The sequence below is a fragment of the Rutidosis leptorrhynchoides genome, chromosome 8, assembly GCF_046630445.1.
Source record: "Rutidosis leptorrhynchoides isolate AG116_Rl617_1_P2 chromosome 8, CSIRO_AGI_Rlap_v1, whole genome shotgun sequence".
Classification (NCBI taxonomy): Eukaryota; Viridiplantae; Streptophyta; class Magnoliopsida; order Asterales; family Asteraceae; genus Rutidosis; species Rutidosis leptorrhynchoides.
The window spans coordinates 307,913,283-307,928,830 of NC_092340.1; the positions used below are offsets into that span (position 1 = coordinate 307,913,283).

The 15,548-nt window shown below is 38.3% G+C and overlaps 1 protein-coding gene and 1 pseudogene across 2 annotated transcripts; both read right to left on the reverse strand.

The window, feature by feature from the left end:
- Window positions 1-4,930: 4,930 nt before the first annotated feature.
- On the reverse strand, window positions 4,931-6,246 carry LOC139864402 (protein ALP1-like; annotated as a pseudogene).
- A 407-nt stretch (window positions 6,247-6,653) lies between these two features.
- Window positions 6,654-8,625, reverse strand: LOC139862366 (probable WRKY transcription factor 65). Of its 2 annotated transcripts, none has more exons than XM_071850962.1 (3): window positions 8,361-8,625; window positions 7,935-8,081; window positions 6,654-7,336 (listed from the first exon to the last, which is right to left on the reverse strand). In XM_071850962.1, the coding sequence occupies exons 1-3, from the start codon at window positions 8,495-8,497 to the stop codon at window positions 6,820-6,822; spliced, it is 801 nt and encodes a 266-aa protein (XP_071707063.1). In that variant the 5' UTR covers window positions 8,498-8,625; the 3' UTR covers window positions 6,654-6,819. The 2 variants fall into 2 exon arrangements, with proteins under 2 accessions (XP_071707063.1, XP_071707061.1); XM_071850960.1 differs by having other exon boundaries at window positions 7,935-8,084.
- Between the last annotated feature and the right edge of the window lie 6,923 nt (window positions 8,626-15,548).

The following is a 15,548-nucleotide window of genomic DNA, read 5'->3' on the forward strand; positions in this document are numbered from 1 at the left end:
ACGGATAATAAGACTCGAGATTACCTGAGTTCGCGGTCATATGAGAAGTAGCCCCGGTTTCCATGTACCATGTATCTTTAGGAGGGTTGAGTGTCATGGTGTGCATAGCTTGATCCAAATCTGTTGGACAATATCCTGAGACTGACCCATTCGACAAATGGGCCTGTGATGGCCTCGGACCCAAAATTCCAGCCTGGGTCGAATTTGAGGAGTAGCTACTGTTGGGCCTGGCCCAATTATTAGTTGGATAGGGGCATGGTGGAGTAGTCCAATTAGGCGGATTAGTCCACTGGGGAGAGGAATACATCTATGGTGGGTAACCTGACCATTGAACCGATTGATTTGGTGACATACGACCACATCCACGGTTGCTCCGACCTCTATTGGAACCACGACCACTTCGTCCATGATTGGTATTGTATCTAAAATTGGAATTTGTCTGCCTATCGGTTGATTGTTGCGGATCTGGGATACTTGCAGGTTTAGGGTTTGGAGTAACGACGAGTGCAGCATCGGTGGTGGTGTGATTGTTGATTGCTTGCTTCTGTTTTCTTGTCTCTTCCAGAATCAACTTCGAACGAGCATCATAGAACAAAGGGAGTTTGTCCAATTGAGTAAAATAAGTACCAACCGTATCAAAATTGTCGTTCAATCCGGCAATTAGCTGAAGAACCATCCGATCGTCGGTGACCTTATCACCAACATTACGAAGCTGATCGGCCAAGACTTTGATCTGTTGACAATAGGCAGCACAATTTTGGAAATCGTCAAGTCGGATGGTGTTGAATTGGCGTTGAAGATAAAGGGCTCTAGAGTTTTTGTTGTCTTGAAATATATTTTGCAACCGATTCCAAGCATTCTTTGCAGTAGATTCGTCTTCAATGATTTGATTCATCAAATCATTCGAGATGGTAGCATACATCCACTGAAGAACAAGGGCATCTAGGCGATACCATAGTGGAGTTTTGGTGCTGTTGTTATCAAGAGAAGAAGGAGAGGATTGGCCGGCCTGATACCATGTAAGTATATAGATATTGCTTGAATGATTTACAATGAATTGTCATCGCCTATAAATATACACGAGATCCTATCAATAGCTAACAACCGATCCTGCAATACAGGGATTTCCTATCTTTGCTAAATATAAACGTTTGACTATAGGTTAGTTGCTATATATGTGCTAAGCTAAATATAGACAGGATATGATACAATATGTCAACAATATGTATCGGCTAATACTTTTAAACCCAATAGAGATGATGTAGACTGCAAATTGATGACACCAGGCGTGTGACGCATGCTTCATGTCATAAAGGGCCTTACGAAACCGGCAGACATGCATTGAATAAGTGGCATTCACATAGCCAAGAGGTTGTTTGATAAATACAACGTCCGATAAATCTCAACTAAGAAATTGCGTTCTTTACATCGAACTGATGAATACTCCCATTTTAGAGTTTCACACATATTCATGTGTTTATTCATTTATTTTTTACTCTTTTATTGGTTGTGTCGCTAGGATAGGAATGTTTAAGACCATATCACATTTTCTTCTCCTGTCATACGACAAAATATGGATTCTAATTTGAAAATGGTTGATATCGATTGGCAAGAGACTAATCCTATAGCGACTACCCGCTTTGCGAGCAGTACAGAGTCATTACAGGCGAACTTCCGTGACCATGAGGGAATAACTCCAGCCTGTTAGAGTTTCACACATATTCATGTGTTTATTTATTTATTTTTTTACTTTTTTATTGGTTGTGTCTCTAGGAAAGGAACGTTTAAGACCGTATCACAATTTCTTCTCCCGTCATACGACCAAATATGGATTCTGACTTGAAAATGGTTGATATCGCTTGGCAAGAGACTAATCCTAGAGCGACTACTCGCTTTGCGAGCAGTCCAAAGTCATTGCGGGTGAACCTACGTGACCATGAGAGAATAACTGCAGCTGCCTGGAATCAAACCCATGACCTCCATTATGGAAGAATGGGCCCTCAACCATTACACCACCACCCCGTGGTTAGCAGCATGAATATTTATGGCACATATAATTGGATAAATAAATGACATATATGATACTATATGTTGGAAAAAATTGATGAAAAAAGTGTGTTTTCACCAACTTTGGACACTAATTAATATATGATAGAGTAGTCAATATTAATGATGATTTAGTGGGTTTTATAGTCTCTTGCGAGGGCTTTAAAACGAACAAAAGATGATTTCAAAATGGAATAAATGTACATGAAATATCGACTCTCAAAGTTGTACGTTTAGTGCAAATTCTAAAAGGCTTTTGGGTTGTCTCACATCTGAATTTGGTGGAACTTAAGGATTGAGTTTCCACTATAAATAAAGCCTTTGGGGTTTGAAGAAAGACACACCAAAATTGTATAAGCATTCTTATACGTTCTGAGTTTTCCTCTCAGCCGCAACAAGGTCTCCCCATTTCGATTAACTTTCAGGCAAGTGTTTAAGTCCGACAGTACGCTGCTTCAGACCGGTGTACCCTGGGAACAGAAGAAGAATCTGTTCAAGGGAATTGTGTCAAACACAAGCCCGGTTCAACCTAATTTCGGTTAGATCGTTTCTAACTTTATCTTTTTGATTATTTATTAACAATCTCATTATTACGTTTGTGATATTATGATTACTTGTTTCAGTTTCCTTCCTTTAGAGTTAAAGTTCATTCCATGCAAATTTAATTGTAGTTAGAATATATTAATGGCCAATGATAAGAGTAATGTATAGGTGTTGTGCCTGCTGCTAGCATATTTTGTCTTGATCTCTCTGTTTAGTTCCTTTTAATCTATAGTCCGGTTAATTTGCTATGATAGGTTTGATTGTTAGAGCACTTTGCTTTAGTTTGTTTTCTCGTTATGGTGGATTTGCTTAGCTCTTTGTATCGGTTTCGTTAGGGTCTTTTCTGTTAAGAATAAAGCACGCGAGCGGTAACAAGTCTTGATAACTCTAAGTTATCAAACCCACTTACAACAAACGGATTAAAGTGAAGAACACGAAGAAAGACAAAGAATTTAACGAGTTTATATGTAATCAAAGATGATTACTTTAATCTTCGGCCAATCAAAAGAGTATTCGTATTGATAAATTTCGTTGTGTACATTGCATGTTACATATGAGGGTATTCATAGTGCAACAACGAAACAAGGAAAATTTCTAGACCGACTTATTCAGCAAGTCAGGACGACGTCGCGGTCGCAATGCATGCTATTCCCGAACATTCATTCGCTGCTCACCCATCGCGGTCGCAATGACCCTGTCGCGGCCGCAATGAGTCTGTTGCGGTCACAACGCGACTGTTATCAGCAACTTTCAATTTTCGTTTAACTCGATTCGCACTCAACATTTCATCCTTGAATGGACTTATCCCTTCGTTTTTTTTAGTATAACTTTTGTTTTCTGTAAAAGAAAATTATATAACTAAAATGAAGAAATATCATCACACTAAGATATTAAAAGTAGAAAGAAAACTCTTATCTTAAAATTCTCTTTAAGTATCTTCTCATCCGAGTATTACAATGGGGTGATGATACTTATACGGAGTACTACAATAATTTAATCATATACGGAGTATTAATAAATTTACTTTAAAATTGGAGCTCCAATCTTTGACGCGGATACTAGCAATAGTCAAAGTGAGCTCCGATTTTGAAGCGTGCTAACTCAAGCAAATTTGAAACATATCTGATCGCATAGTGCATGTGTTTAATAAACTTGTGCATAATGCAATATTATTTGTAAACGAGTTTAATTAATTAATTTAGCGGCTCCATGTGACGGTGAAGATGGTATGTCACGAAGACTAGTAAAATGTGATGAATTAATGATAAGAATGAAATATTGATGTAACGTGATATGGTAAAATGTAATTTTTAAGACACACGTCATGGGTAAGACCATTCGTAACGGTAGGGGGCGTGTGTTGGGGGCGTGGGTTGCTTTTTGATGACTAGGACGTGTGAGTGGTTTGAGTGAAGTAGTGGTTGTGTGGGTTTGTGGTGTGGGTTAGTGGAAAGCTGATGTGGCATTTTATTTTTAATTTTTTCTGTTTTATTTATTTCTTTTTTGAATTTAGTATTAATATTTTTAAATTTAAAATTTAAAATTCAAAATAAACGGCTATAAAAATCCGACCGTTTTTTTTTTTTTTTTTTTTAAATGATACTTTTCACCTATAAATACACCCACATACCCAACTCATTTCACACACTTCACTACTCAACTCAAAATCAAACCACTTTCAATCAGTCAAAATGAAAACAATTCCCCCAATGATTGTTGCATACGATGTTCATTACGGGGGTGATTTCCGTAATCATTACAAGGTCTACAAGTTTGGCAAAAAAATTTCATTCGAAGGAATCGATATCCGTGATGTTGGTTTAGACGATCTGCTAGCCTTTCTGAAGGCAAATGTACCGTGTGAATACACGGGTGTGATGTTTTTTGAAGACGATTATGATGATGAGATGGAGGCAAGCTATCTTCGTACCTACGATCAATGGTACGGGATAAAAGATACCATTGAAGATCGTGGTAACCGCATTACTCTGTATGTGGTTAATGAAGATGAAGAAACGTTGGGTTGGCGTTACATCGATGAAGCAAACGAAGAAGAAAAAGAAGAACCGGTGGCTCCAGAGTACGACACAGATGGTCGTTTTTTTGATGAACTCTACTGAATTCATCAAAATTTGTGTTGTGTTTTAAGATCTTATGTTGTATTTCAGTTTAATTTAGTTCTTGTTTAAAAATGTAACCGTTGGTGTGTTCAATAAAAGTGATGTTTAAAAATAAAATTACATTACTCAATAAGTAAACACGAATAACATTAATTAAAAATACTGAAATTAAAAATTACATAATTTAAAAATCTTAAACGAAACTAGAAATACATAACAAATTACTCAATAATATTAGCTGTACGAAAGTAAGGTGATAAGTTCCAAACGTGCTCGGTTAAATCTGCCTCTAACTGTTTGTGAACTTGCCTATCTCTTATTTCCTTAACCATTGCATCTCGATCCCTCAAATCCCTGAGTAACCGACGTGGTGGGTTCCGTTGTATCATTCTTTCTTCTTTCTTCCCAATAACAAACCCGTTATTTTCTTGAATCATGTTATGTAATACGATACACGCATACATATGTCTTCTTATTTTGTTGAAGTCCAAAGATCTCGCCGGAGTTTTTAACATTTGAAATCTACCCTGTAATACTCCAAATGCACGCTCAATATCTTTTCTCGCACTTTCTTGAAACCTTTTAAATTTTTTCCGCGGTTCGTCAGTTGGAGAATGGGGAGCTTTGACCAACATTGCCCAATCGGGGTATATACCATCACCTAGGTAATAAGCTCTTTCGTAGTGATGGCCGTTAACATCGAATGGTGAAGGTGGAGCAGTTCCATTTTTAATGGTGTTGAACAATGGTGAATAATTTAAAACGTTAATGTCGTTGTTCGCACCCGCCATACCAAAGAATGCATGCCATATCCACAAATCTTGCGAGGCGACTGCTTCAAGCATAATGGACGGGCCTTTTTTTTATCTCCTCTAGTATATTGACCTTGCCACGCAATTGGACAATTCTTCCACTCCCAATGCATACAATCAATACTACCAAGCATACCCGGTAAACCATGTTTTTGGGCATGAAAATTATACAGCCGAGCAATATCTTCGGCTGTTGGTTTTCTCAAGTACTGTCTAGCAAACAAATGAAACACGCATTTACAAAAATTATCTAAACATAAAGCAGCTGTTTTCTCACCAATTTTTATGTATTCGTCATGTAAATCAGGTGTAGTTCCATACGCCATTTGACGTATGGCCGCCGTGCATTTTTGTAGTATCGTCAAACTTTGACGACCAGTAGCATCGGGACGTTCCCTAAAAAACATAAAATAATCGGGAATATCGCTACTATTAAAGTTAGATATACCTTCGATGATACGGAGAAATAATTCACGACTCATTCGATAACGTCGCCTAATGTTCTTTTCCGTATAGTTTGGAGTTTCAGAAAAATAATCGTTGTATAACCTCACTGCCGCATCTTCACGATCCCTTGGAATATAGGTATGGGGGCGAGGGACTCGTGAACTTGAAGCTTCTCCCTCGACATCTTCGTCCGCCAAACTACTAATAAAATTATATATTTTTTCATCATCCGAATCGTCATCAATAATAAATTCGAGCATTTTGAATGTTTTATCCATTATGAAATTTTATAGTATTTGTAAATAAGAAAGGAAAAGTAAGGAGGAAAGAAATATATATAGAATGAGTAAAATGGGTGTGTACATATAGGATAAATAATATTGGATTAAATTTTTTTTTTTTTTTAATTTGCCCAAATTGCAACGGATACATTGAAAATTAATTAAAAAAATTGCCAAGTGTCCCAATCAATTTCACCCACTCCCGTTAACACTCCCGTAACCTACCCACGCCACCACCGCAACGCCACCACCGCCGCCCCCAGCCACGCCCCGCTACCTCCTTCCTCCCTGCGTGGCCGGTTGCCACATCACCACTCACGGCGTGGCCGTGCTCCCGTTACAAGTCGTCTAAGAATAGTCTGAAGATCACCACCCTTTAGAGGCGATTCTACTTACTACCCAGTGAGATTCCGTAACTCCATTAATTTCAAAAAAGTTTTACAAATAGTTTTTAAATTATATAAGACACCACTTATATTTCGTTTTTTAAAAGTAAACAATCAGTAACTATCCTTTTAAATATTATTAGCTTTGCAAAATGACAAATTGTAACTATATGTTCTCCTATAATCACCCTTTTGTCCCACACAATGTGGACAAATTACACGGTCGCCGGCGATGTTCCTTCTCGTTTATTATTTCCCTTCGTTTAAAAACCGTCATGCATTCCGGCAACTCACCAAGATCAGCAAATAGTGATTCGTCTTCTTCTCTAATCGAGAATATCATTGTCAGGTCAGCATCTTCAATAATCTCCCGAACCATTAACGGACTCTCTAACATAGTTGATGACGTGTATTCCAGATCAGAAAACCACCAAAATTGATCCGAAGTTGATGCAAAAGGAACACTTGTTGGTCCTATTTCAAGACTCATCGTTAACTCTTCATCTTGAATGTCGGTGGTTGTTGCGTCAGTTGGTGGTGGTGACGTGGTCGTGATGTGGTGGTTGTGTTTTCTAGAAGCCGGCCAAGGGTGGTTGTGATCGCATGAATACGTCACCATGACCATAGCGGGGTCCGCTCGATTTCTTTCTACTTGTTTTCTTGCTGGACATCCTTTTGAACTACTACATTTATAATATCCCCTGCCAAAAACAATTTCATATAAATTAATTATTTAATATTTAACTAATGAAATGAGTGATGCCTAATTTATTAATTTCTTTATCCTCGTTTGTCTTGCCATTAGCATCTTCTTGACATCACTATCGATTTTTATATTCAATTGTGTATGTATTATTTATTTAAAAAAATGTAACATGATTTATCAATATTCAATTGTTGGATAATTAATTAGTTCAAATTCAAATTCAAATAGACAATAAAAAATAGTTGGTGACGTTGTAATTTGGCAATTGAATTTTTTATGAAAAATATCGCCTCTTAGCGTTTAAAAGACACAATGTAATATGAAAAGGTAAGAAAGAAAAATTCAGTATAATTTGGATTAGTATTGTTCAACAATTTACTACGAAATATGATTTAATTTGATGTTGTTTATGTATAACATGGCTTTCAACTATATTTCATTTGTATGATCATTGATGATTCAAGATTAGTGATGTAATTTGGGATGACATTAATCAATTTGATAACCGATATTGGACAAACACAAGTTAATTATAATCCGAATAATATAGGAGTAATACTTTAATTCTATAGAACAAAAATTAACAAACTTACCGAGGGTAAGGCGATCCTTTTATGGGTTTTTGTCCATATTTTCTCCATGCCCATGAATCAGAAGGCGGAGCATTCGTCTCACTCTTAAGTCGAGATCCTTCAATTTCATTGATTGGCACTGAGACCACTCGTTTTTGCAGTGAACGCCTACTAATTAACAAATTTCAACAATTTGTGTTACAACGCGCGCTATTTACCATAATTCACATGATATGTTACCATATATTTATATTATATGGTTTTGTGAGTTACGTTAGATTGTATTTTTTTAATTGGCTTAAGAACAGGAGTTATCTAGTTTCAAATTTGAATCTATGGTTGTAATCCCTTTCTTAGCACCTTGCTAGGCATTTTCGATTAATAAAATTTTACCTTTCAAAAAAAAAAAAAAAAAAGGTTTTGTGAGGGCTAGTTAACTCGACTAACCTTCTTTTAGGGGACGAACTTGAAGTAGTCTTTGTGTCGTTAAACCTGGCAGCAGAAGACGGCGAATCTTCACTATCTTCTGGCGAGTAGTCATGATCTTCGTGATCTATTGTTAGCGAACTATATCCATGTTCCATGAAGGAGTACTTAAATTTCTTGATATATATATTCGTCTTTATTATATGATTATTACATATTTACATACGCTTAATATCAGTTATTAGTGTGTGTGTGTATTTGAGAAAAAGATCGAGATGAAGAGAAATGGAAGAAGTAAAATGGGGGAAGGTGATGAAACAACGGGGTGGTCTTAATTAATTACGTGGGACCCGAATGTCGACAGATGGGCAATTGGATATTTTAAACAGGATGTGCAAGAAGATGATGTGAAAATGAATTATTTTCCAAAACTTATTATTATTTTAATTTTTAGAATAATACGGAGTAGTAAAATTGTACAATACTATACTCCAACTTGAAAGGGACCCTCTTAATCTTGATCTATTTTAATTTCATTCAACATTATGACTTTGGTATTTAACCCTTTCAATTCTCTTTCTGCGTGTTGATGATCATATATTTTATATTCATTTTTTCCTTGAAACATGTGTTATATACGCAGTACATATATTTGGTATTTGATTGTGTATAAATAGTTTTGGCGGTTCATATCACGTCTTAAAGTAGATTTGAGGTATGAAATATCTTCTTTGTGTGGTCATGGTTTTTAAAATTTTTGATTAAATAATATTTTTTTCAAACGGCTGAAACTGTTGGTGCATAATTAGTCCTCGAGTTCATTATGATCAAGTTAAAGTGCTTTATTGTTTAACTTTCTCTGCTGGTATGCAACAGTACGGTTGCAGGAATGCAACCGTACGGTTAGACAGGCAACCGCACGGTTGCAAGATGCAACCGCACGGTTGCACGTGCTGTGAGTATATATTGGGTATTAAGGGTTCATTGTTGGGGTTACGAATCCTAACCTATCCTACACGTACAATTCGATACCCTGGTGTTCTAGCATTCATATTAGTCGATCTTTAACATATCTAAGTCGATTTTGTCATTAAGATCAAAGGTTTACATTGGATTTTGAGTATAAAACCCAATAACGAGATTTTCCGCACTCGTTATTGAATCTAAGATCGTTTAATCCTGTTTACACGATCCTACAAGTGGTATCAGAGTTTGTGTGATTGATTAAACGCTCGGTTTTTGTCAAAATCGTTTTAGAAATTGTGTTTTTAGTGTATTTGTCAAAAACCCACTTAAAATCATAATTTTTTGCATGTTGATTCGTGTTTTTGTTAAGTAAAAGTGTTAATCTGGTCAATAACTATATTTTGGACGTAAAACAATCAGTGATTTTGTTCCAAATTGAGTGCTAGATCGACCAAAACCTTAAACCCTAGTTTCTGTGCAGTTTTCTGCCCAGATTCGACCAAGCATACAACCGCATGGTTACACTCTGTAACCGCACGGATACATCAACCGAATACCACAACCGCACGGATACTCATCGCATCGGTGTAATCTTCATCCGTTTAAACCGCAACCATATAATTTTACAACCATACGGATATACTCTGCATCCGTCCAGTTATACCTTACACCCGTATTGCTTTATCCGGTTACACTTTTCAACCGTGTAACTTACATCCGTGTCAAATTTTGCATCCGTATAGTGCAACCGTACGATTACAATGTCAGACGTGTTTGAATCTTCTGTGAAACAACCCAACCCGTATTCCATACGATAATTTTTTTTTTTTAAAATAATACACATTTAGGCGCCAATTAAATATGTAACCATTCCACACGTTCGTTGAAACATACAACAAGTTTTAGTGTTTACAAAAGGCACAAAGGCCATTAACGAATGAGTTACAAGTTTGACCAATACAAAAATGATAGTTTTAAACCAAACAACACATCGAGCATGGTTTGGGACTAAACTACCCAAAACGCTAGGCCAACTTCCAAAAGCTCCAACATAACATCATCAAGGGACACCTAGTGCCCAACAACCCCCTTGCCCTTGTCCACACCTGCATCTAAAAAGATAAACAACGAGAGGGGTAAGCTAATGCTTAGTGAGTGCAACAATTATACGTATACATATACAACCTACTTACTTGCAATCACTTACACATTTACCGCATACATGCTAGCAATATAAATAATCATACCATCCCAAGTACATTACCAAACCTTCCACCATACGAGCCAGCATAATAATAGCATATGGTTTAAACAATATAATATGCTACAATCCACACACAACCATGGTTAACCAATCGAACGAGGGAACGGTGTTTAAAGACCGTCGGAGTTCATAACAACCATTAGTGCACTTAACACCTCGTACACTAACCCCACGGGTGGCATCTTAACACCTTGATACTTCACCCCGAGTGGCATCTTAACACCTCGATGCTTCACCCATCTATTCTACGGAGTGGTGCCCTAACACCTCGACACTTCACCCCTAGGTGGCATCTTAACACCTCGATGCTTCACCCATCACGTGAGTGGTGGTGTCTTAACACCTCGACACTTCACAACTCATACTACACAAATAAATACATCATACATGGACGCATATAATTATTCCACTCGCCTTAACACCTCGGTGGTGATTTAATGCTTCCGAAGGCTTCAAAGCAAGGTACCTATTACATAAGTACACATTCAATTACACACTAGTGGAATTAACCACATTACACATACTTGAGCATTAAATGACTCAATTCGCATTAAATGACTCAACCACACCAAAACCGCCCTTAAATGGCCAAGACCCGACTTTAACCACTAAAGCTCGTGAATTAAAGTCTTCTAACCTCAACTAACACAAACTTACGGTAATTCATACCAATTTCACCCAAACTAGGTCAACTAGTACATTTTGACCCATTTTAATTACTTAGCCTCACAATCAAGTCAAACTTACCCATTAACACTTCTTTCATAAATCTAAAAGTGTATTAGTGACTAGCAATACCATTTGACACTTACAACCTCAAATCACAAGACCAAAACCCTAGTTTGTGGCTATTAGGGTTTCATTACAACAACATAACCCAAATTCACCCATTTGACCCTCAAATGGGTCACCCAAATCTCTAGTAACCAAAACCCTAACCATTAACCAATTAAAACTCAAAACTTAGAGTTAGAACTTACCGATACTATCAACATGTAGCTAGAGACACAAGCAACAACTTTAATACTTGCTCCAAGGTTTGATTCACAATTCTCCACTCTCAAATCTCACTTGAACACAAATGGGCTTTTAAGTTTTGGGAGAGAAAATGGAAAGAAAAGAGAAAAGAAATTGAATTAAATGAATAAGTGGTTGAGATTTAAAGCTCTCATCAGATCTACACGTCAATTTACCATTTTACCCCTTAAAATCCCTTAAAAAGAGCTAAGTCCGGAATCTGTCCAGCAGGATTGCCGCGGCGCGGCTTAATTCGTCGCGGCGCGACGTATAAAGGGAAAACAGACCCTTCATAACTCATTCTCTGATCCAGGTTTGCTTGATATGCCGCGGCGCGGACCACTTTGTCGCGGCGCGGCTTAAAGCTGCACCTGAACAGCTCGACCACCTTAAGCAAATTTTGATTTTTATTTAATTGTACACTCCATTCCCGCTTCATATATTCGCCTAACCCTCAACAATAGTCTCACAAGACTTAACGCTATCAAAACTCATGTATAAACTTGTATATGCGCATATTGTCAAGCATATCTACGTATATACACATATCTACACACATATCTATACATTTCTACAAAAACTAATGAGTTACAAACGTACTAATGATTAAGTATGTACCTTTAGACGTGTACGGGGAAACGGGATGTTACAACTCTCCCCTACTTGAATCGGAGCGCGTCCTCGCGATCCAAGCTGCATGACAAGAAGGAAGATAAACCAACACAAACTCTTCGGGCTCCCAAGTAAACTCGGAACCCTTACTACGACGCCATTGAACTTTAAAAATCCTAACCACTTTATGTCTCAACCTTTTGACCTTCTCATCAAGTATGGCAATCGGTTCCTCAATGTACTCTAACTTATTGTTTAGCTCGATCTCGTCTAATGGCACCCAAGATGAATCATCCGCAAGACACTTACGGAGATGGGAAACATGAAATGTATTATGGATCCCCGCAAGCTCTTCGGGCAATTCCAAACGATACCAGACTTCACCAACACGAGCTAAAACCTTAAATGGTCCAATAAACCGAGGAGCTAACTTTCCCCGTTTTCGAAATCGAATAATACCTTTCCATGGCGAAACCTTAAGCATCACCATGTCACCTTCTTAGAATTCGATCGTTCGTCTACGTTTGTCGGCATACGACTTTTGCCTATCTTGAGCCTTTTTCAAATGCCCTCGAATCATATCAATCTTGCTATTCGTTTCTAAAACCAAATCGGTACTCCCGATTTCCTTTTGTCCCACTTAACCCCAACAAATCGGGGTTCAACATCTACGCCCATAAAGCATCTCATATGGCAGCATCCCGATACTAGTATGATAACTATTATTGTACGAGAATTCCACCAAAGGCAAATGCTCATCCCGACTACCACCGAAATCAATAATGCACGCTCGTAACATATCTTTCAAAGTTTGATTTGTACGTTCGGTTTGACCGTCTGTTTGAGGATGGTATTCTGTGCTCAACTTCAATTGTGTACCCATATCTTCGTGAAACTTTTCCCAAAACCGAGATGTAAAACGGGTATCTCGATCTGAAATAATAGATATAGGAACTCCGTGTCGAGAGATGACTTCCTTGATAAACAACTTAGCCAAGGTCTCCGACTATATTGCTTCCCGAATGGGAAGGAACAAGGCACTTTTCGTCAATCGATCAACAATCACCCAAATCGAATCAAATTGGGTTCTCGCCGTTTTAGGTAACTTTGTAATGAAATCCATGGTAATGTGCTCCCATTTCCATTTCGGGATTTCTAAAGGTTGTAACTTACCATACGACTTTTGATGCTTGGCCTTCACTTGCAAACACGTGACACATTGCTCCACATACTTCACAACATCACGTTTCATGCCCGGCCACCAATAATCCTTCCTCAAATCAAGATACATCTTTGTTGCGCCCGGATGAATGGAATACCTTGACTTATGTGCTTCATCAAGTAGCACTTTTTGATACTCACCCATCTTAGGCACCCACACTCTTCCTTGAAAGGACAACAAACCACGCGAACCCATAGTAATGAATTCCGATTGCCCCACAATTCGCTCCGCATGCTTGTTGTGAACGTAAGCCTCTATTTGAATCACACCAAGTTTTTCAAGAAAATCGTTAGTAATAATCATACGTAACAATCCCAATCGTAACGCCGGGTGATGACTCTTTCGACTTAACGCATCCGCGACCACATTCGCCTTGCCCGGATGATACAGTATTTCACAATCATAATCTTTCACTACATCCATCCACCTACGTTGACGATAATTTAAATCTCGTTGATTAAAGAGGTGTTTCAAACTCTTATGATCCGAATAAATCATACACTTGACACCATACAAGTAGTGGCGCCAAATTTTCAACGCATGTACCACCGCAGCCAATTCAAGATCATGAATCGGGTATCTCTTTTCGTGTTCCTTTAATTGTCGAGAGGCGTAAGCGATGACTTTACCTCTTTGCATCAAAACACACCCGAGCCCATTTAAAGAAGCATCACAATAAACCGTCATGTCTTCTACCCCTTTCGGCAACACTAACATCGGAGCTTGACACAACTTCTCTTTTAACAATTGAAAAGTAATCACTTGCTCGTTTTCCCAATTGAACCTTACGTTCTTCCTCGTCAACTTCGTCAAAGGAGAAGCAATCTTAGAAAAGTCTTGGATAAATCGACGATAATAGCCGGCCAACCCGAGAAAACTTCGGATTTCCGTAGGCATAGTCGGTCGTCCCCAACTCTTTACCGTTTCTATCTTCCCCGGATCTACTTGAATACCTTCTTGGTTCACAATATGGCCTAGGAATTGAACTTCCCTTAGCCAAAATTCACATTTGGAGAATTTTGCATACAACTTCTCCTTCCGCAATGTCTTCAACACTTCACGCAAATGGTGCTCATGTTCCTTCATACTCTTAGAATAGACAAGTATGTCGTCAATGAACACTATTACCGACTTGTCCAACATAGGTTGGCACACTCGGTTCATAAGGTCCATGAATGCCGCCGGTGCATTCGTAAGACCAAAAGGCATAACTACAAATTCAAAATGCCCATAACGCGTTCGAAAAGCCGTTTTCTCTATGTCTTCCTCACAGACCCGCACTTGATGATAGCCGGACCGTAAGTCGATCTTAGAAAAATACGTCGCACCTTGGAGTTGATCAAACAAATCGTCAATCCGAGGCAATGGATAGCGATTCTTGATCGTCACTTTATTCAACTCCCGATAATCGATGCACATCCGCATACTTCCATCTTTCTTTTTCACGAACAAAACCGGAGCACCCCATGGCGAGGAACTCGGTCGAATGAAACCCTTTTCAAGCAACTCTTGGGTTTGATTTAACAACTCTTACATTTTCGTTGAAGCTAAACGATAAGGAGTTTTAGCAATGGGAGTAGCTCCCGGAACCAACTCAATGCGAAATTCTACTTGTCTTTCCTCCAGAACACCCGGTAACTCATCCGGAAAAACATCTTCAAACTCACTTACCACCGGAATTTCACGAATAGGTGGTGGCTCCTCACGAGTATCAACAACATGGGCAAGAAAAGCCATGCCACCACTAGCAAGAGAACGACGTGCCCGTGCAAAAGTGTATATCGGCACAAGTCTTCTACGCTTATCACCGTGAATAATTAACTCTCCCTCACTTGGGGTCTTCACTCGAATAGATTTTTCATGGCATGCGATATCGGCTCTATTTCGATCGAGCCAATCCATACCAACAACGATATCAAAATCACCCAAAGTCATAGGAATGAGATCGATTTTAAAGTTTTCGGCACCAAACACAACATCACAATCTTTACACACATCAACCACTAGCACCGTCTTGCCGTCCGCTATTTCGACTTCTATCGGACGACTTAACTTAGCTAGCGGTTTGTTAAGCTTAGATACAAATCGAGGCGACACAAAAGACAAATTAGCACCGCTATCAAATAAT